At 46.7% G+C, this 21,402-nt stretch overlaps 1 protein-coding gene across 2 annotated transcripts in view; it reads left to right on the top strand.

Moving 5' to 3' along the window:
- Positions 1 to 7,776: 7,776 nt before the first annotated feature.
- The window catches only part of LOC137438591 (uncharacterized), a 73,229-nt gene continuing 59,603 nt past the window's right edge, over positions 7,777 to 21,402 (top strand). Inside the window, exon 1 of one of the 2 annotated variants that reach the window (XM_068133762.2) lies at positions 7,777 to 8,123. In XM_068133762.2, coding sequence (XP_067989863.2) covers positions 7,979 to 8,123 — 145 coding nt within the window. In that variant the 5' untranslated portion in view covers positions 7,777 to 7,978. The remainder of the gene's footprint in view (positions 8,124 to 21,402) is intronic. The other variant, XM_068133763.2, reaches the window with a different exon arrangement.

The following is a 21,402-nucleotide window of genomic DNA, read 5'->3' as shown; positions in this document are numbered from 1 at the left end:
AGAAAACTAAATCTAAAAATATCTCTTATGTTAAAGCTAAAAATAATAGAGTTTATCAAAAAGGAATATGTCAAGTATGTGGCTCTAAAAAGTGCCAATTCATCTCTCCTAAAAGAGGAGGAGACATACAAAAGTTTCTGTCAGGAAGTAAATTTACAACAACTGGAATTCCAGGGGAATTACACCTTCCAGGGTATTCTTTCTGTGGTCCAGGAACAAACTTGGATAAAAGATTAGATGAGGCTGACAATCCTAAACCTTGGTCCAGACCAAAAAATAGGGTTGATGAAGTGTGTATGAAGCATGATATTGCTTATGGGGATACTACCACATTGGATGAAAAACATGAAGCAGACAGAGAAATGTTGTATAATTTGTCTTTGATACGAAATCCGACATTGAGAGAGAAAGTTGATAGGTTTATTGTGAAAAAAATGACAAGTGTTAAATTGAAACTTGGTCTTGGTTATTTCCCAAAAAACTATTAAACTCCAATGATGTTATCAAGACTGAGGAGCTTTTGGCTAATGAATTACATAAACCTATAATCACAAAGTTTAAAAGAAGGAAAGTTTATTCTATACACAAAGAATTAAGTTAAGCACCCCCCCGTTTTGTTACAACCTCGCACATTACAAGTTTGTTGTCGTCAAAACAGTGTAATATACCCATGATATTGCTATATTTTCTGGAGAAGTGATATTATGGTCACATAAAAACATAACAATCATGCCGTTTTCAATATTTTATTCTGAATAATTTAAGGTGAAATTTTTTGGGAATTTTAGGCATATTTTCACCTCAATTTAAGTATGGAGCTATAGGTCCATCACGGACAGTGTGGATGACGTTTATGTTTTCTAACGTACAGTCATTGTTCTGAGAAGACCTCTAGCGATCTTTGCGTCAATAACGTGTGTAGGACCCACGTGATCGGATCACTGACTCAACCCTACGTCTCATAGACCCTGTAAGCCGTCGTATGCGTTGCTGTGGCAGGTTGTTCCATTCCCGATGTAATGCACGTTCCAATTCATCCAGATTGGCTATTGGAGGGACCATCTTCGCAATTTGTCGTCCCAACATGTCCCAAACGTGCTCGAGGGGGTTCAGGTCAGGACTGTACGCAGGCCAGGGGATGGTTGTCACAGCACCTTGCTCCATCCGATCATGTGGGTCCTACACACGTTATTGACGCAAAGATCGCTAGAGGTCTTCTCAGAACAATGACTGTACGTTAGAAAACATAAACGTCATCCACACTGTCCGTGATGGACCTATAGCTCCATACTTAAATTGAGGTGAAAATATGCCTAAAATTCCCAAAAAATTTCACCTTAAATTATTCAGAATAAAATATTGAAAACGGCATGATTGTTATGTTTTTATGTGACCATAATATCACTTCTCCAGAAAATATAGCAATATCATGGGTATATTACACTGTTTTGACGACAACAAACTTGTAATGTGCGAGGTTGTAAAAAAACGGGGGGGTGCTTAACTTAATTCTTTGTGTATAAATACACCGACCACATATGGTCCGCTGATTTAATCGAACTAAATAATGATAAGGGATACAGGTATGCTTTAACCGTTATTGATTTGAGGAGTAGATTTGCCTGGGTTGTCCCTTTAAAAAATAAAAGGGGTGATACTTTAATGTTAGCCTTTAAGCTAATATTTGATAGGGATAAAAGAAAACCAAAGAAACTGTGGACCGATGAGGGAACAGAGTTCTACAACAAAATATTCATGAAATTTCTTAAGGGGAAGGGTATTAAATTATACAGCACCTTTAATGAAGGAAAGGCAGTTGTTATTGAGCGTTTTAATCGTACTTTGAAAGAGAAATTATATAAAAAATTCACACAACTCGGTTCTCAAAAATGGGTGTATTTAATTCAGGATATTGTAGATGATTACAACAATACAGTTCATTCATCAACAAAATCAAAACCATCAGAAACATTTACAAAATTAGAATATGAAAAGGAGATTAATTTGAGAAAGCCCAAGTTCAAAGTTGGTGATATTGTAAGAATATACAAATGGAAAAGTCATTTTGAGAAAGGTTATACACAAAAATGGACTCGTGAATTATTTAAAATCATTGATGTAATGGATACAGTCCCTTGGACCTACAAATTAAATGATTTAAATGGAGAAGAAATCTTGGGTTCATTTTACTCGCAAGAATTACAAAAAACACAAGTAAGCAGATAATACCCTTGAAAATAATAAAGAAATAAATAAAATGTAATGGGGATACGTTTTTAAATCTGTGAACCCCAAACACAGAATCCCACAACTTTTTAGTTGGGGCTTAACTTTTGTGTGTGTATAATGGGGATACGTTTTTAAATCTGTGAACCCCAAACACAGAATCCCTCAACTTTCCAGTTGGGGCTTAACTTTTGTGTGTGTGTGTATGTGTGAGTGAGTCATAATAATATACAAACCCTAACCCAACCCCATCCCTAACCCAACCCCATCCCTAACCCAAACCCATCCCTAACCCAAACCCATCCCTAACCCAACCCCATCCCTAACCCAACCCATCCCTAACCCAACCCCATCCCTAACCCAACCCCATCCCTAACCCAACCCAATCCCATACCCAATCCCATCCCTAACCCAACCCCATCCCTAACCCAACCCTAACCCAACCCCATCCCTAACCCAACCAATCCCTAACCCTCACATTCAAAATCCCAACCCTAACCCAATCCCATCCCTAACCCAACCCCAACCCTAACCCTCACATTCAAAATCCCAACCCTAACCCAACCCCATCCCTAACCCAACCCCATCCCTAACCCTCACATTCAAAATCCCACCCTAACCCAATCCCATCCCTAACCCAACCCCATCCCTAACCCAACCCCAACCCTAACCCAACCCCATCCCTAACCCAACCCATCCCTAACCCTCACATTCAAAATCCCAACCCTAACCCAACCCCATCCCTAACCCAACCCCATCCCTAACCCTCACATTCAAAATCCCACCCAAACCCTAACATAATCTTTCTTTTCTTCTTTTTTTAAATACGTATTTCTTTTTTCTTTTTTTTCTCTTCCTCCAATTCTGTCTTTCAAGGCTTTCAAGTTTGAAGAAGTAGAAATGGGAAGAAAGAATTTTCCAGCATTTTCTTCCTCGAACTTTCTTGATATTGCTTAAATCAAGCGTCATTAAATAAAGAACATTGTTCATTGCTTTAGAATCCAAAGAGTCTCAAAGAGGAGTAGAGTCTCCAAGTCTCCAAGTTTCCCACAGGTAGAGTCTCCAAAATAAAACCAACTTTCCAAGTTCCCAAGGTATAACCACATTCCTGTTGAGCCTCCAAGATAGGTATCACATTCCGAGTCATCAAAACAAAACCCCCATTCCGAGTCTCCAAAAATATAACCATCTTTCCAAGTCCCCAAGGTAGAACCACAATTTTCAGAAATATTGAGGGTTTCCGTGATAAGCCTCACATAGTATAACTGCGGACCATCAGGGAAAACTTCCCTTTCCCAATTTTTTAGGGTTTCTATGATGTGTCTCACATAGTATAACTGCGGACCATCAGGGAGAACTCTCCTTGCCCAATTTTTTAGGGTTTCTATGATGTGTCTCATATAGTATAACTGCGGACCATCAGGGAGAATTCCCGTTTCCCAATTTTTTAGGGTTTCTATGATGTGTCTCACATAGTATAACTGCGGACCATCAGGGAGAACTCTCCTTGCCCAATTTTTTAGGGTTTCTATGATGTGTCTCACATAGTATAACTGCGGACCATCAGGGAGAATTCCCGTTTCCCAATTTTTTAGGGTTTCTATGATGTGTCTCACATAGTATAACTGCGGACCATCAGGGAGAACTCCCCTTTCCCAATTTTCAGAAATTTGTGGGTCTCCAATGTATGACTTGTATTCTGGCTCATCAAGGTAGAACTTGTTCAGTGGGTTTTGTTTTGATAACTCACAACAAGTATCATCATGGTAAAACTCTTTTTCAGGATTTTGTGGATCTCCAAGGTATAACTCTTTGGCTGGGTCATCAAGGTAGAACTCGTTCTGGGGGTCTTGGTTGTTCAAAATGTCTTCAAACAAAAAAATAACTTCATCCCAAGTTGTGTTAAAAGCAGAATTTTCATTTAGTATCTCAGATACAATTTCCTGTGAAAGAAAATAACAATGTATTAATTTAATACAATATTTTTTATTTGTATAAATCAAGCTCTATGAATATTAAAATAAACTTTGTTAACTCTTACATGAGTCTCATCTAAATAAAAAAATTAAAATAAATAATTAAATAATTAAATTAATTAAATAATAAATAAATAAACAAACTTACCTCCATTGAAAAGAGGTTCGAGTCCAGTTCATCAATCTGAAGGTTGAGTTCTACACAGGTAGTAGGACTCCAAGGAATAGCAAAGTTATCCCATTCCATTTCGGCATAGTAGTCCATTCTCAAGTGAAGCAGAAAGCGTGTTTGAAAAAGCCTGTGTGGTCGGTGCCTTTTATAAGGACTGGGTGTGTCATTTCCTGTGGAAATTCCCTGGGCGTGTCTTAACTGGAAATGATGTGATGGAAATTCCCTGAAAATGATGTAATGTATTACCTGGAAATGATACAATGCTAAAGAGTTTATAAAGTGGGTGGGGTTTAGCAGAAGTGGGCGGAGCTTAGCACAAGTGGGCGGGGCTTAGTAGAAAGTGGACGTGACTTAACAAAAGTGGGCGGGGCTTAGTAAACAGGTGGGCGTGGTTTAACAAAAAGTGGGCGTGGCTTACCAAAAAGTGGACGGAGCTTAACAAAAAGTGGGCAGAGCCTACCAAAAAGTGTGTGGCACTGGAGGCGCTCAAACAAGAACATTGAGGGAGGTTTACCATTTTATCTTAGCTCAGTTAAAATATCTTAATAAAGAACCAAACTCAAACATCTTTTTTGTTAATATATTAGATGGTGAAGGGAGTGGCAAGATAATTAAATTATTTCCCACGCATAAACAAATATTTGTAGGGTCGTTGTTTGAGTGGGCCAAAGATGATTCACCAGATGATATTAAGAGTAAAAGGTCCATAAGGTCAGAAGGATCACAGGTTCACACAGAAGGACCATTGTTTAAGTGGTCTAATGAATAAGGATAACATGTCAAAAGGTTAGAAGGTTCGTAAAGAACAGGGTGAGAGAAATAGAGGTGTTTAGGGGCAATGAGGGAGGGGAAAAATTAACATGTAAGTCAATGGGAAAATGAGAGTGTCCCAGAAGCAACATATATACACTACTGGCACCAGTGGTTCGAATTTGCCCACACAGACCCCTGGGATGAGGGCACCAGTGGTTCGAATTTGCCCACACAGACCCCTGGGATGAGGGCACCAGTGGTTCGAATTTGCCCACACAGACCCCTGGGATGAGGGCACCAGTGGTTCGAATTTGCCCACACAGACCCCTGGGATGAGGGCACCAGTGGTTCAAATTTGCCCACACAGACCCCTGGGATGAGGGCACTGGTGCTTCGAGTTTGTGACGATGTGTTTCTGATGCTTCTGTCCCTGTACCTGCTCCAAGCAGCAAATCATACACTCACCATTCTAATGGTGTTGCGCCTACTACTCAGTGCGCATCAAAGAATGTAGTCTCTACCACCGGATGTATTCCACTCGATGTGTCTCAGCCAATCAATTTTGAACCGTGGTTTTTATTTTTTTAGGGTGGACTTGTAATATGTATTGCTTCACCTGCGACCCCTATTATATGCGACCTGGGTATATATATGATATATATGACCATATGATCATATGACCATATGACCATATGACCATATGATCATATGACCATATGACCATATGATATGATCATATATATGATATATATATGATATATATGATATATATGATATATATGATATATATGATATATATATCATATATGATATATATGATATATATGATATATATGACATATATATGGTATATATATGGTATGGGTATGATATATATGATATGATATATGATATGATATATATGATATGGTATATATATGATATATATGAACCACCCACCCACGTTTTAGCAAAGCCCTCCATAACCTGGCCCCATCCTACCTGGCTGACCTCCTCTCCAGACACACTCCCACCCGCAACCTCCGCTCTGCTGGTACCAACCTCCTGACCCCCTCCATCCGGACCAAATTCAGATCCTGGGGGGACAGGGCCTTCTCCATCGCTGCTCCCACCCTCTGGAACTCACTACCTCACACCATCAGAGACTCCTCCTCACTCACCACATTCAAAACATCACTAAAGACCCACCTGTTCAACACTGCATTCAACATTCAACCCACAGCATTTAACCCCTGACTATCTCTTCTCCTTCTCCCTCCTTTTGCTTTAAATATTTCCCTATTGATTCTTGTCTTTTTGCAATTGTTTTCATGTATTGTTATGCATTATGTTTGCCACTCTGTCAAAGCGCCTTTGGGCTTCTGGAAAAGCGCTATACAAAATAAATGAATTATTATTATTATTATATATACTAGGGCATGCCCGTACTATATATATATCTAAAATTATATCCCCCCCCTCTATTTACATGAAATGGTTTGGTCCAAAGCGAACGGCTTGCGAGTACGGTGACAATCCCCCCCCCTCTATTTACATGAAATGGTTTGGTCCAAAGCGAACGGCTTGCGGAGTTTGGTAAAGAAATCGCCATAGCGTGCACAAACGCGCAGGAAAGCGAAAGAATCGCAAATTAGTTTTAATTAGTTTTAAAACATAGTTTAACGCCAACATAGTTTGCCAACGTGAAATAAATGAATACGCTCTCAAATGTGCCGTCCGAGGCAGAGTCTGTTCGGCACGTTCGGCACACGTGATAGCTCGCTGCTCTCTGATTGGTTGAATCGTTTTTTGGACATAGCTCGGTAACTACTTGTCCGATTAATATGAAACCTTGAAAAGGCACATCCTCGGGTCCCCAGCAATATACCTGGCAAGTTTCAAGTATATCGGACCCGTGGTTGTCGAGAAACAGCGGTCACAGACAAACACACAGACATACACACACACACACACACACACACACACACACACACACACACACACACACACACACACACACACACACACACACACACACACAGATTACTGGAATTATAGATAGATATATGATATATATGACCTGGGTATATATATATTATATATATATGAGGTTGACTGCACGAGGCTGCCGTATGTGTTTCTTCTTCTTCTTGCAAAGGTCACTGCATGTGTTGGTGGACAGGACGGTTGGAATAAACGTATGAAATCGTTTGCAATCCTTGTCATCGATCAAGTCGACATCAATACTTGACAATCAATGTAAACTTCCCAGCACGATATTTATGAGAACATATTTTTCTTGTTGATCGTTTATTTCTTTTTACTGTGACTTTTTCTTCTTCTTTTTTTACATTGACAGTCTGAAGGATGGGTCATAAATCCCAGGACACCGTTTTAGCTGTTTATTTTTTCGGGAGGGATTGCCGTAGTCATTAGGCGCCTATACACCGCCCAAATAAGAGTATGTGTCATAAGAACTTGTTGCACGCTTGGAACGAGATGGGCGGCCACTCTGCTCGTACAATATACAATGCATGTTGTATTTTGACTTTCTTTTCGTAATATGTGAATACGCTTTCCGCTTGATTTGACGGGTTTCCCGGCACGTCCCTCCCTCCCCTGCTCCCCCATTTGCACCAATGAAATGAGGTCGTTTTGACGGATTTATTTAATTTGGTATTGGTGTGACGCAGGCATGATGGGCCGAATGGCCTCCTCAGGCCCGGAGCTCCATCTAATATCCTTGTTATTACATAGAAGATAACTCAACTGACGAAGTTAATGTCGTAAGGGGTAAATATTTCCCCCACGTACCAAAAAAACCGACACTGTGAGCCATTCCGGCAACGCCTTCCAAACGGATTGCTATGGAATGTGCGCGCCGGAAGTCTCGCGATATCGACGGAACTGTACGGAGGAAGAAGATTCCGCTTTACGGAAGGAGAATGAGGACGGTGAGAGGCCGTTTCATGGAGTGCTGGACAACGTAACAAAAAGTGTAATGGCTGAGAAACAAGGTTGGTGTATGCATTGGAATTGTTATTTCATCTGAAGAATTTGCTGGGGTTGAGGTAAAATTAATGCTGAGGAAAAACTTGCGTTGCTAATGAGTAATGAAGAGAACATTTCGTTCAAGTGTTGTCATTGAAACACCAGAGTTACTTAGTCAGTAACGGCGGATGCAATGAAGACGTTTTAATTCCTGTGGTGTGAAAGAGACGACACTCCAAACATCGTTTCACTTGTGATGAATGTCGATACACTTTTACTATGCCGATATTAACGTTAATGTATAACGCCTCACGTTCGTAAACTTAGTTTGCAGGACAGCCCTGAGATCCGCTTCATGTAACGGTAACAACAACTATCGAGTATTCTTATTGAGAATTGTTGGAGGCTTCTGAAATTATCTTTTTCATTTAATAATAATTTAGTAAGTAAGTCGTAATTTAATGAGAACAGCCCGCTTTACAGTCCTCTCTCCCGCTTCCGCGAATATACGCAACAACACCCACCCACATACCCAACAACACCCAGCCACATACCCAACAACACCCACCCACATACCCAACAACACCCACCCACATACCCAACAACACCCACCCACATACCCAACAACACCCACCCACATACCCAACAACACCCACCCACATACCTACCCAACAACACCCACCCACATACCTACCCAACAACACCCACCCACATACCTACCCAACAACACCCACCCACCTACATACCCAACAACACCCACCCACCTACCTACCCAACAACACCCACCTACCTACCTACCCAACAACACCCACCCACATACCTACCCAACAACACCCACCCACATACCTACCCAACAACACCCACCCACCTACATACCCAACAACACCCACCCACCTACCTACCCAACAACACCCACCCACCTACCTACCCAACAACACCCACCCACCTACCTACCCAACAACACCCACCTACCTACCTACTCAACAACACCCACCCACCTACATGCCCAACAACACCCACCTACCTACCTACCCAACAACATCCACCCACCTACCTACCCAACAACACCCACCCACCTACCTACTCAGCAACACCCACCCACCCTACATACCCAACAACACCCACCCACATACCTACCAAACAACACCCACCCACATACCTACCCAACAACACCCACCTACCTACCTACCCAACAACACCCACCCACCTCCTTACCCAACAACACCAACCATCACCCACCCACCACCATCACCACCATCCACCCACTGACCACCGCCACCACCCATGCCACCCACCACCATCACCACCACCACCACTACTACCACCCACCCACCAGCCACCACCAACCGAACAATGCCTACCCCACCCACTCACAACCGAACAATGCCTACCCCACCCACTCACAACCACCACCCACCTATCCACCCAAGAACACCCACCACCACCACCACCACCACTACTACCACCCACCCACCAGCCACCACCTACCGAACAATGCCTACCCCACCCGCTCACAACCACCACCCACCTATCCATGCTACATCACCACCATCCACCCACTCACCACTGCCACTACCACCCACCCACTCACCACCACCACCATTATTTTCAAGAACTGCATGATCCACAATGCAGCCATTCCTAGACTTGTGCCATCTTGGCTGGTTTTGTGGTTTTAACAACTTTTGTTTGTGGTTAAGGTGGGTTTAGGGGTGGATGGAAAAAGGAGGGAGAATGAATTATGAACGGTAAAGGCAGGAGTGGCCAAAATTTAATGTGCAGGTTGCAGTGGAGGGGAGTTGGCAAATACTTATTGCTTTGCATGTAATATGTAGATGGCTCCAAATCCCCCAAACCTCCCGAACTCTGATAAGGCAAGACTACAGGAACCTGTCACCGTGGTGCTCAGTCCATGCTGACTTGGGGTAAGGGTGAAGCCTCAAGTTCAAACATGTAATTCAAGGTGTATTTCCTCGACATTGAGATTGCAGTGAGTTATAGGTGCTCATAAGCCTGGTGTCGGTTAAGGTGGCTGCCCAAACATCTTCGGGTCTTCAGTTTGAGCCCCTGTCGTGCCGTTAAATAACACCACGTGGGTTTACTCGGCCTGTCATCCTTCCGAGGTCGGCTAAATAAGTCCCAGTTTATTGGAAACGGCCACTGCATCAGCAGCATAGCCACGCTTCCAGAAAAATGATGCAACCAGCCGCAACAAGCTACATACGAAACAACAACTGACCATATTGTTTGTTACTTATTGTAGTCATACCACGATGGTGTTGCTGCAAATATGACTGTGCGGGAGTGAAATGAATGTCCAATTGTCCATAATGGCTTAATATATCTCTTCCCTCATCTCGAACAATGCATTTTTACGATCTTTTGTTCTTTTTCAAACCTCTGTAGTATTTATTTATTTCCTGCCAGATTAATATTTCCTTTAATTAGCAATCAGACCATGATGCTCTTGCGTTAACCTTTTCAGATAACTATATTGCCTAATGTGGCAACAGGTATCTTTTTATAATGGAGCAAACATATATGGTTATGTATGTATATTTGCATGTATGTATGTATATTTGTGACCAAAATATCTTCTTTCTCTTCACACATATATATATATTGTCGCGATCCCGTCTGTGGAATGTATCCCAGCACGGAATACGGACGTAAATGTCCGGGCTTCAAGTAATCCACGTAGTGAACCAAAAGAGACGCAATAAACACAATTGTGTTTTAATCGGCCTTCTAGGGGTAAAGCACGATTATTTATTGGCTCGATCACAAAAACCATGAAAGGTAACAAAAGGTAATATGCTGCACAAGCCGGCAGGAACTGTCGGCCACAGACGCTCCAACTGGACGCAGGTAAGATCCTCCGGCTCCAATCGACGAGCTCCGGGACTCGAAGGATACCAGGATGGAATACCACCCAAGGCCGCCAGGAACGGTCGGCCAGGAGCTCCAACACGAAGCAGGCAATATAGGACTCACAGTTCCAATCTACGATCTCCGGGAATCACTCGTTCTCTTCCGGAATCACTCACTCGTACAATCCATAACTATAAACGATCAGCACAACTCGCTGTCGTGAGGCGTAACGAAAGTTCCCTCGCCTCGAGGCCTCGAACCTCCGAGCTGCGTCCGTATCATGAGATGGCGGCCGCGCTCTCTGACCCTCCACCAATCACGTGCCGAATCGCCTCCCAATCGCGTGAGGCTCCCAGCAGGTTACGTCACGTTGTGGTCGGGGCACTCATTTGGGTGAGAACAAAGGTGGTTTCACCGGGGTTTTCTCACAGTCCTCCCCCCCTAAGTAAAAACCCCGTCAAATAGACGGCGTTTTTAAAACCAGTATTTGTAGTAGGTGCAAATCACATGGCAAGATGATGGCGGTAATTGCTAACAGGCAATTAACGCAATTAACAATTACTAACACTTATTAACAACAATAACGCAACAACGCAACAATACAACGCAACGCAATAGCGCCACACAATAGCGCAATTATTAACGCAACAGGCAATTAACAGGCAACAGGTTAACAGGTAGGTTAACAATGACCAAGTTTTTTTTTTTTTTTTTTTTTTTTTTTCTCACACACAATATTAAACACCAAACACCACATTACTATCTACCCCACAAGAGTTACCCTTCACACAAAGCACAATAGAGAGGCAAGGGCCAAACTCAAGGGGGGGAGACATTTACAGGAGGGAAACGGACCGAGGAGCAAGTCTCTTTCGGGAGGAATGGAGGAACACTACAATCGGTATCCCCTCTCCGCCCGTGGGCCCCGCTTAACCTTGGGGCTCCTTATCTACTAGGTGGCGACTAAGGAGGTCAGCTAGTCTGTTCTCCACTCCCTTCACGTGTTTGACTGTGAGGTCGTATTCGGAAAGGAGAAGCGCCCAGCGCAGGATACGCTGGTTGGAGGTTTTGGCGTGGCTGAGCCAACCGAGCGGGTGGTGGTCGCTGTAGATGGTGATAGGTCCATGGCCAATGTAGACAGCGAATACCTGGATTGCCGCCATGATAGCGAGGAGCTCCTTCTCCACGGTACTGTAGTTCCGCTCCCTGGGCAACAGTTTGCGCGAGTAGTAGATGACGGGTTTCACAACCTCATCCTCGTTTTGCGTGAGCACAGCTGAGATCCCGAGATCGGATGCATCGGTGAAAATTTGGAACGGCACGGAGAAATCGGGTGCCTTTAGAACCGGTCGGTTTGCAAGGCTTCTCTTCAGCGCATCGAACGCCGCGTCGCACTCTGAGGTCCACAGAAGAGATATGGATCCCTTCTTACTGCCACGGAGAAGGTTGGTTAAGGGGGCAGCGATTTCCGAGAACCGCGGAATGAACCGTCGGTAGAAACCGGTGACTCCCAAGAATCGTCTGAGATCCTTTTTGGTGGCGGGCGGCGGGAAATCCACTAAGGCCTCCACTTTGGCCTTGACCGGAGCTAATTGCCCACTGCCCACTTCATAACCGAGGTACTTCACTCGGCCGCGCCCCATATGGCATTTGACGGCGTTGAGAGTCACGTTATGCTCCGATAGTCGTGAAAAGACGGCCTGGAGGTGCTTAACGTGGTCTTCCCACGTGTGGGAGAACACGGCGATGTCGTCGATGTAGGCCACGGCGAAGTCGTCGAGCCCAGCGAGAACCCGGTTAATGGCTCGCTGGAAGGTGGCCGGGCCACCTCTGACTCCAAACGGCATAACCATGAACTCAAAGTGGCCAAACGACGTGCAGAAGGCACTGACCTCACGTGCCCGATCTGTGAGCTGGATTTGCCAGTAGCCCTTCATGGCATCAAGGACAGAGATGAAACTCGCGGTCCCTAGACGATCAACCAGGTCGTCAAGACGGGGTAGCGGGTACGAATCCCCTTTTGATACGTTGTTGAGGCGACGGTAATCGACGCAAGGTCGCCAGGTGGCGTCGGCTTTCTTGACTAAAATGAGCGGAGAGGCCCACTCACTGTTGCTGGGTCAGCAGACACGCAAATCCAACATCTTGGAGACTTCTTGTCTCATGACGGCAGCTTTCGCCGGGGACACACGGTAGAATGATTGACGTATGGGCGGGTGGTCACCGGTGTCGATGTTATGGAGGACACCCTTCATGGTTCCAATCCCGCCAGAGAACAGACTAGGATAGCCCCGAAACAACACCTGCATATCTTTTCTCTGTGGCTGAGTCAAAGTCTCCAACTGCGGCAACTGATCCTCCGCGGGTCGTTGATCCACCCAATATTGGGTTGGGTCATAGGACACCTCGAGGGGAGTTGGAGTAATATACTCCGGGAGGCATCCTGCGTTGCCTCCGTCACCTAAGAGGTCGCGGCTGTGCTCCGCGGCACCTATTAGGGCGATCGTGTGCGGCCGCCCCACCCATGGCTTCAACGCGTTGACATGGGTGATGCGTTTTTTTATCCGCTTATCTGGCATGTCCACCACGTAAGTATGGCTCCCGACCTTCTCACGGATAAGATAAGGCCCCTGATAAGAGGTTACCATGGGCCGTCCGGCATGGGGCAGGTGGACCAAAACCGGATCGCCAACCTTGAAACTCACCGCCTTCGCCTTCCGGTCGTAACGGAGCTTCCGCTCCACGGCTTGATCCGCCAGGCTGATACCGGCAGCCTTCAAGGCCTCGTGGATCCTTGAGCAAGTCTCGTGGATGTGGTCCGGAAGAGAACGTTCAGTGGACGGCGGGGATTCCACCCAACGTTCAAAAAGGAGGTGCAAGGGCCCTCGGGGCTCTCTACCATACAACAAGAAAAACGGAGAATACCCGGTACTCCGATGTGGGGCACTCCGGTATGCAAACAAGAGCCAGGGAATCACCTGATCCCACTCACCACCTACTTGCTCCGTCACCGCCTTGATCATTGATTTGAAAGTCCCATTGAACCGCTCACAGGCGCCGTTGCATTCAGGACGGTACGGACTGGTGGTCAGGTGCTGAACCCCTAGCTCGGTCAGGAATCCTTCAAATACTTCCGACAAGAACACACTGCCTCGATCCGTAAGGAATTTAGTCGGAAGGCCATGCCGACTAAACAAATCCTTGAGAGACTCTACGGCATGGGCGGAGTCAGCTTGCTCCAAGGGATAAGCCTCTGCATACTTGGTAGCTTGACATATGACCGTGAGCAAATAGCGTTTCCCGGAACTAGTTTTGGGCAAAGGTCCGACAAAATCAGCGGCCACAAACTGGAAAGGCTGACTGACCACGGGGAGGGGCTTTAGGGGTGCCTTGAAAACCTTCACTCCTTTTCCGAGTCGTTGACAAATGGGACAGCTAGCGCAATAGCGCTTGATGTCTCGCGACATGGCGGGCCATATGAACTGATTCTTGACCTTGGCTAAGGTCTTGGCCGCTCCGACATGACCCGAGGAAATATTGTCATGGGCCAATTGCATGACTGACTGACGATGCCTCCCTGGTACGACAACTCGGTGTCGGACCTTCCACGTCTGGGTGGAGGACATGTTCTTTGGGGAATACTTCTGCATCAGCACACCTGCACCATTCACATAAAAGCCTGTTCGTTCCGGCTCGGAGTCTTCTCCCATTTCCCAGAGGATGGCAAGGGTGGGATCGAGGTGCTGATCCTCCACTAAACTGGTTACCGCAGGCAATGCGGGAGTAACTTCCGCCCCAGAACTGAGGTCGCTAACCGCCTTGGAGGACTGATTCTCCTCCCCGGATTTGCCGACCGGCGAACACGTAGCTGGGGTCCCTGGGTTACAGGCGGAAGCGGTCCCTGAGGAACACGGCACCTGAGGTTGGCTTGACGGGAGGCTCGGATGGGCTTCAGCTGACGCAACGTCACCATCGGGAACTGGAGTCGAGGCGCTAGGCTCCTCGGGCCAGAGTGACGATATGTCGGACTCCGCCACTCCCTCCGCCTGTTTACTCTGGGATCTAGTGACCACCCCACAGGTCAGAGTCAATGACTCCTCCCTGGCCATGGCATCATTGCCAATCAACAAGGAGACCCCGGGTACCGGGTAGTAGGGTACCACCGCACAGGTCATTGGACCTGTAAAAATGTCACTCCGGACCTCGAGGAGGGCAAGGGGGTACCGGCCAGGAACCTGGTTAATGCCCCGAAGGATGATATACTCGCCGGTATAGCGCATCTGAGAGGCCGGAACTACCCCCGCCCGGAGAACACACAGTGTCGCCCCAGTATCCCGAAGGTATTGGGCCTTAAACTTCAGCATCGAATCAGGGCCGCCCACTAAGGCTGTCCCTGAATAATCCTGATACAACGGATGAATGGCATTAGCCTCGGGGGCAGTGACCTCTGTCACCGATGCCACCGTCGGGTGCGAGGGCTCAATTGATGGCCTCCACTGACCTTCCTCCGGTTTAACAGCAGGGTTGCCTCGGTAGGCCGGACTAGCGGGGTTAGAGAAGCAGCGGTCTCCACCGTGCCCCACGCGTTTGCAGAAATCGCACCAGGACCGTGCCCTGGCCTGCAGCTCGCGACCGCCACCAGTGGAGGGCCTCGGAGAACCCTTCCCCTCAATCCAGCCGCCGGGCAGACGGGGGGCGGGCTTGATCGCATGATCCTCCGTCTTACGACGCGACTGCGTGACTTGCAGCATTTTGCACGCCAAAACATGTTTATCAATAAGGTTGACGCAGTCTGCCAAGGAAACAGTGTCTTTGTCGACAAGAAACAATGCTAAGTCAGGCGGAAGCTGTTGATCGATACGGTAACGCACCAGGAGTTCCGCAACCGCTTGAGGTAACTCCACCTTGCTCCCCTTGAACCATCTCTGCAGCTGTTCCAACAAGGCCCGCGAATGTTCCTCATAGGTTTGACTGGACTCACGAGTCCAGCTGAAAAAATTTCTCCTATAAATACATGCGGACACCGCATAGGCATTCAAAATCTCGGCCTTCAATGCCCTGTATTTGTTTGCGTCCTCGGTTGCCATCCTCGCATATACCTCCCTCGCCTTCTCAGATAGATGGCTCACAAGATGGCCGACCCACAAGCTCTCATCAATGCCACCGGCAGCCAACAACTTCTCCGCCATCTCCAGATACGCTTCTGGCTTCGTGTCTCCCGTCCAGTCCGGCAAACGAACATGAACAGTTTCCGGGACTCTTGCAGCAGACCCCTCTGCCCGCAGTCGTTCAGTCAACATTCGCAACTCATGCTCTCTGACGCGTTCAGCTTCTGCTGCCGCATGCTCTCTCGCTGCTGCCGCACGCTCTCCCTCTGCTGCTGCCGCACGCTCTCTCTCTCTCTCACGCTCTCTCTCTGCTGCCGCATGCTCTCTCTCTGCTGCCGCATGCTCTCTCTCTGCTGCCGCAGCACGCTCTGCCTCTGCCCTGTCATTCTCCCTGTTATACATGTCAAGTTGTTGAACCGGAGTCAGCCCGGTCCAGAAGGGCGAACGCATGCATTTAGTCATGATGGAATCGCTTCCTAACATCTCGGGTTGAGTGACCGGGTCAAGGCTGCTTGCGTCGCTCACCTCGCCACCCACGTGACTGTCAACATGATCAGGTTGAACTCTCACTTCCCTGGTCGACATAGCTTGGCTACGAGTTATCATACGACCAGGCACAAAACACAACCTCAACACAACGCTCAAACACAACGCTCTGTTGGGGAAATACGACACAACTACGCAATATCACCCGCACATCAAATTGCCAATGAGAAAAATACCACGTACAAATACTCACGTTTTTTTTTTTTTCGGTTGTTTGGAGGGATCCGAGGCTATTCGCTTATTCTTTGTCGGTTGTTTGGAGGGATCCGAGGCTATTCACTTCTCTGCCCAAGACAGCGTCCTACGGCGAGAAGGTTCCTCCCAGACGGCGTCCGCTGGTGAGAAGGCGATGAACAGATGCCAGAAGATGTCGTCCACTGCAGAATTCCCGTCTCAATCGAATGGCTCTTACTTGAATGATCCTAGGACGAGCAACCCATTTGTCGCGATCCCGTCTGTGGAATGTATCCCAGCACGGAATACGGACGTAAATGTCCGGGCTTCAAGTAATCCACGTAGTGAACCAAAAGAGACGCAATAAACACAATTGTGTTTTAATCGGCCTTCTAGGGGTAAAGCACGATTATTTATTGGCTCGATCACAAAAACCATGAAAGGTAACAAAAGGTAATATGCTGCACAAGCCGGCAGGAACTGTCGGCCACAGACGCTCCAACTGGACGCAGGTAAGATCCTCCGGCTCCAATCGACGAGCTCCGGGACTCGAAGGATACCAGGATGGAATACCACCCAAGGCCGCCAGGAACGGTCGGCCAGGAGCTCCAACACGAAGCAGGCAATATAGGACTCACAGTTCCAATCTACGATCTCCGGGAATCACTCGTTCTCTTCCGGAATCACTCACTCGTACAATCCATAACTATAAACGATCAGCACAACTCGCTGTCGTGAGGCGTAACGAAAGTTCCCTCGCCTCGAGGCCTCGAACCTCCGAGCTGCGTCCGTATCATGAGATGGCGGCCGCGCTCTCTGACCCTCCACCAATCACGTGCCGAATCGCCTCCCAATCGCGTGAGGCTCCCAGCAGGTTACGTCACGTTGTGGGCGGGGCACTCATTTGGGTGAGAACAAAGGTGGTTTCACCGGGGTTTTCTCACAATATATAACCAAAAACACGGTCCATGAGGCGATGAAGCCTTGTGATTATATATCTATTAATTATGTACATAATTTACAGACTATTGGAATATACCTTTTAGACTGCTGAGACCACTTTGACCTTTGAAGACCCTTTATGTCCCCCTTGATCTTTAAGATCACCAAGTCCTTAAAATACCCAAAAGACCCAGAAGACGAGGTGGAGAAGTTTCTGTCAAACCTCGACTGATTCTGCAACTGGACCAGACGGCATCAGCCCACGGATCCTAAAATCCTGCACTGCCGCTCTGTCTCACACTCTCTCTGTTCTCCTCACCCTCTCTTTTGCTTAAGGTCCCACCCACCTCTTTACCCAACAACACCAACCATCACCCACCCACCACCATCACCACCATCCACCCACTGACCACCACCACCACCACTACTACCACCCACCCACCAGCCACCACCAACCGAACAATCACTTCCGTTTCCGGTCTTGCTGGCGACGGTTCGTTTTTTCGCAGGTCTCCACGCTCTCCATCGAAATCGAAGTTAAGTCATTGTTCCAATTTGTATTTTCGTTATAACTGTATTTCTTTTATGGTGTATGTACGTTTATTGTCCCGTCAAAGATTTTCGGTGCAAATCTTTCATACCTGTATTGAAAATCGCGTTAATTCGTGTCGTCTCGAGGTCTTGTACAGTGTACACTGTACAACCTTGAGGCTTTGTTTTTCTCTCAGCGCCTGTCGTTTGTGATCCAATAACTTTCGTTCTCTGTTTTCGCAGTCTTTCCACCCCAAAGCCTACTTCCTTATGTAAATCTCAACTCAAAAAAAACAAAAAAAAAAGACTACCTTCTCTGTGCTCATTCGTTTATTCATTCTTATTCGTTCGTTCGTTCTTCGACCACGTGTTTCTCCCCCATTTCCCCAGATAGATTGTCAAATTTCAATTCGTTATTTTATCATCCATGTGATATTGTTTGATTATAGTTAGTTTTGGTTTGAATTTCCTGTAACTCGTAATTAATTAATCGTTTTCTGCCCTCTGGAATTCACTACCTCACACCATCAGAGACTCCTCCTCACTCACCACATTCAAAACATCACTAAAGACCCACCTGTTCAACACTGCATTCAACATTCAACCCACAGCATTTAACCCCTGACTATCACTTCTCCTTCTCCCTCCTTTTGCTTTAAATATTTCCCTATTGATTCTTGTCTTTTTGCAATTGTTGTTTTCATGTATTGTTATGCATTATGTTTGCCACTCTGTCAAAGCGCCTTTGGGCTTCTGGAAAAGCGCTATACAAAATAAATGAATTATTATTATTATTATTGTGTGTGGCCTTGTAGTTGTACCCCCGTCGGTGTTTTGTTAACTTAAGTGTGTTTTGCTTGGCTCTTGGTTTTTTCCCTTCTACCCCGAACATAATACTGTCTAACGTTCTAATTCCCCACCCCCCCCCCCCCCCCAAAAAAAACAAAAAAAAACAAAAACATTTATTTTATTTTCTCCACGTGTACTGTTGTCTCATCCTGTATTTTCTGTCCAGGTGTGCTGTTCGCCCCACCCCCATTATCTCCTTGCCATCCACCGTTTGCCCTGTTCACGTGACTCGTGGTGGTCCCTCTTGGCTCTCCCCCCGTTGGTATTTTTGTGCATATAAGATTGTTCATAGTTCTGTTTAAATATTTTTAAATATGTTTAACCTTTCCCCTTCTGTTTTTTATTCAGTGGTATATTACAACACGCTGTTTTTCTTCCTATTTAAAAGGCTTTTCTCAATTTCCTCTCCAACTCATTCCACTTCAAAAAAAAGAAATTCAATATCTTATACGTCTCCCTCACTTCCATCCCTCCTCCATCATCCTGAACCGGATTGCTAACTTGAAAATCACAACAAACCCAATTTGTTATCAATGTTCATCTTTCATTAATCATCCACTTTCTAAACTCCCCTCTTGCCCCTCCCATCCAAATCCCCCCCCTTGCACCTACACTCCGAAACTTCCCCCTTGCCCCTCCACTCTTAAACTCCCCCCTTGCCCCTCCACTCCTGAACTCCCCCCTTGCCCTTCCCCTCCTAAACTTCCCCTTTGCCCCTCCCCTCCTAATCCCCCCCCTTGCCCCTCCACTCCTGATCTCCCCCCTTTCCCCTTCCCTCCAAAACTCCCCCCTTGCCCCTCCCCTCCTAAACTCCCCCCTCACTCCTCCCCTTCAAAACTCCCCCCCAATCCCTCCCATTCAATTCTCCCCCCGTACCATTCCTCTCCAATTCTCTCTCCTCCACCCTCCTCCTCCAAGCTGCCTCCTCCCCACTTCGTCTCCCTTCTATCTCATACCTCCACCCCCCCAAACCTTCTACTTTCCTCTGCCCCCCCTCAAACAACCCCTCACTGTGCCGCATCCCTTCACCAGCAAACCTTTCATCCTCCTCATCCTTCCCTTTCTTGGAACTCTTCTGCAACATCTGAAACACTATCAACTGCTCTCCCTACCTCCCCCTCTCATCCTTCATCTTACCCTACTCCTCCCCTCCCCTGTCCTGTACCCGATGCTCCCCCTCTCTCTTCATTAACGGTATGGACCTCAAACATCCGGGGCCTTCGCTCAAACCTGACTGATCTCTCCATACAGGTTGCTTCTGACAATCCAGACTTGATCTGCTTAACAGAGACTTTCCTCCTTCAAGATGTCTCTGATTCCTTAATATCTCTTCCTGGTTACTCCCTCCTCCGGTATGATAGACCTGAGCCTCGGCCTGGTGGTGGGGTGGCTATCTTTGTCAAAAACTCTCTTCCTCACTCTCCTTGCACTGCTCTCTTTCCTCCTCACCCGCAGGAGTACCTCTGGTTACGGCCTCCTCTCCGCTCCCACCTTTTGTTCATATGTGTTCTGTACCGTCCCCCAAACAGTGATGACTCCATCTACATTTCAATGTCTGACAACATGGACCAACTTCTATCCACTCATCCCAACTCTCTCTTCCTCATATGTGGTGACTTCAACTGTCATCATGCCACCTGGTTGGGTGTGGGTTCCTCTCTCACTAGTCATGGCACCTCAGCAAAGGACTTCTGTGACTCACTGGGATTGACACAATCTGTCAATTTCCCGACCCGGATCTCAGCCAATGGAGTATCTTCTCTTCTAGACTTGGTTATGACAAACTTCCCTGCTAATGTCTGCTGCTCTTCTTCTGCTCCAATCGGTTCTTCTGATCATGTGCTTGTCAAAGTGGACATCTCTCTGGCCATTCTCAGAGAGCCTCCTCAGCGTCGACGAGTCTGGCATTTCACTCAGGCTGACTGGGACGGTCTTCAAGCAGCCATCAATCGTCTGGATTGGTCTCCCATCTCCACTGCCTCTGACATCAATTCTTCCTGGGAATTCTTCCAAAGCAAACTGATCTCTCTCATGCACAGATTTATCCCATCTCGCCTTCAATTGTCTTACCCTTCCTCCCGTCCATGGTACACTGAATCTTGTGGTGAGGCAGTTGCCCTGAAACAACTAGCCTCTGCCTCTTGGAAGGCTAATCCAACTGAAGGAATTCTCAGTTCCTTCCACCAAGCTCGGAACAAGTGTGTGTCTACCCTCAGGAGTGCCAGGAAGCACTATCTCTCCTCACTCAAGAATGAACTCTCAAACCTGTCTCCTTCCTCCAAAT

The sequence above is a fragment of the Myxine glutinosa genome, chromosome 13 (assembly GCF_964187855.1).
Source record: "Myxine glutinosa chromosome 13, kmMyxGlut1.1, whole genome shotgun sequence".
In the NCBI taxonomy this organism is placed as follows: Eukaryota; Metazoa; Chordata; class Myxini; order Myxiniformes; family Myxinidae; genus Myxine; species Myxine glutinosa.
Note: the sequence above shows the minus strand (reverse complement) of the source record. Positions and strands in the feature narration are given on the sequence as shown.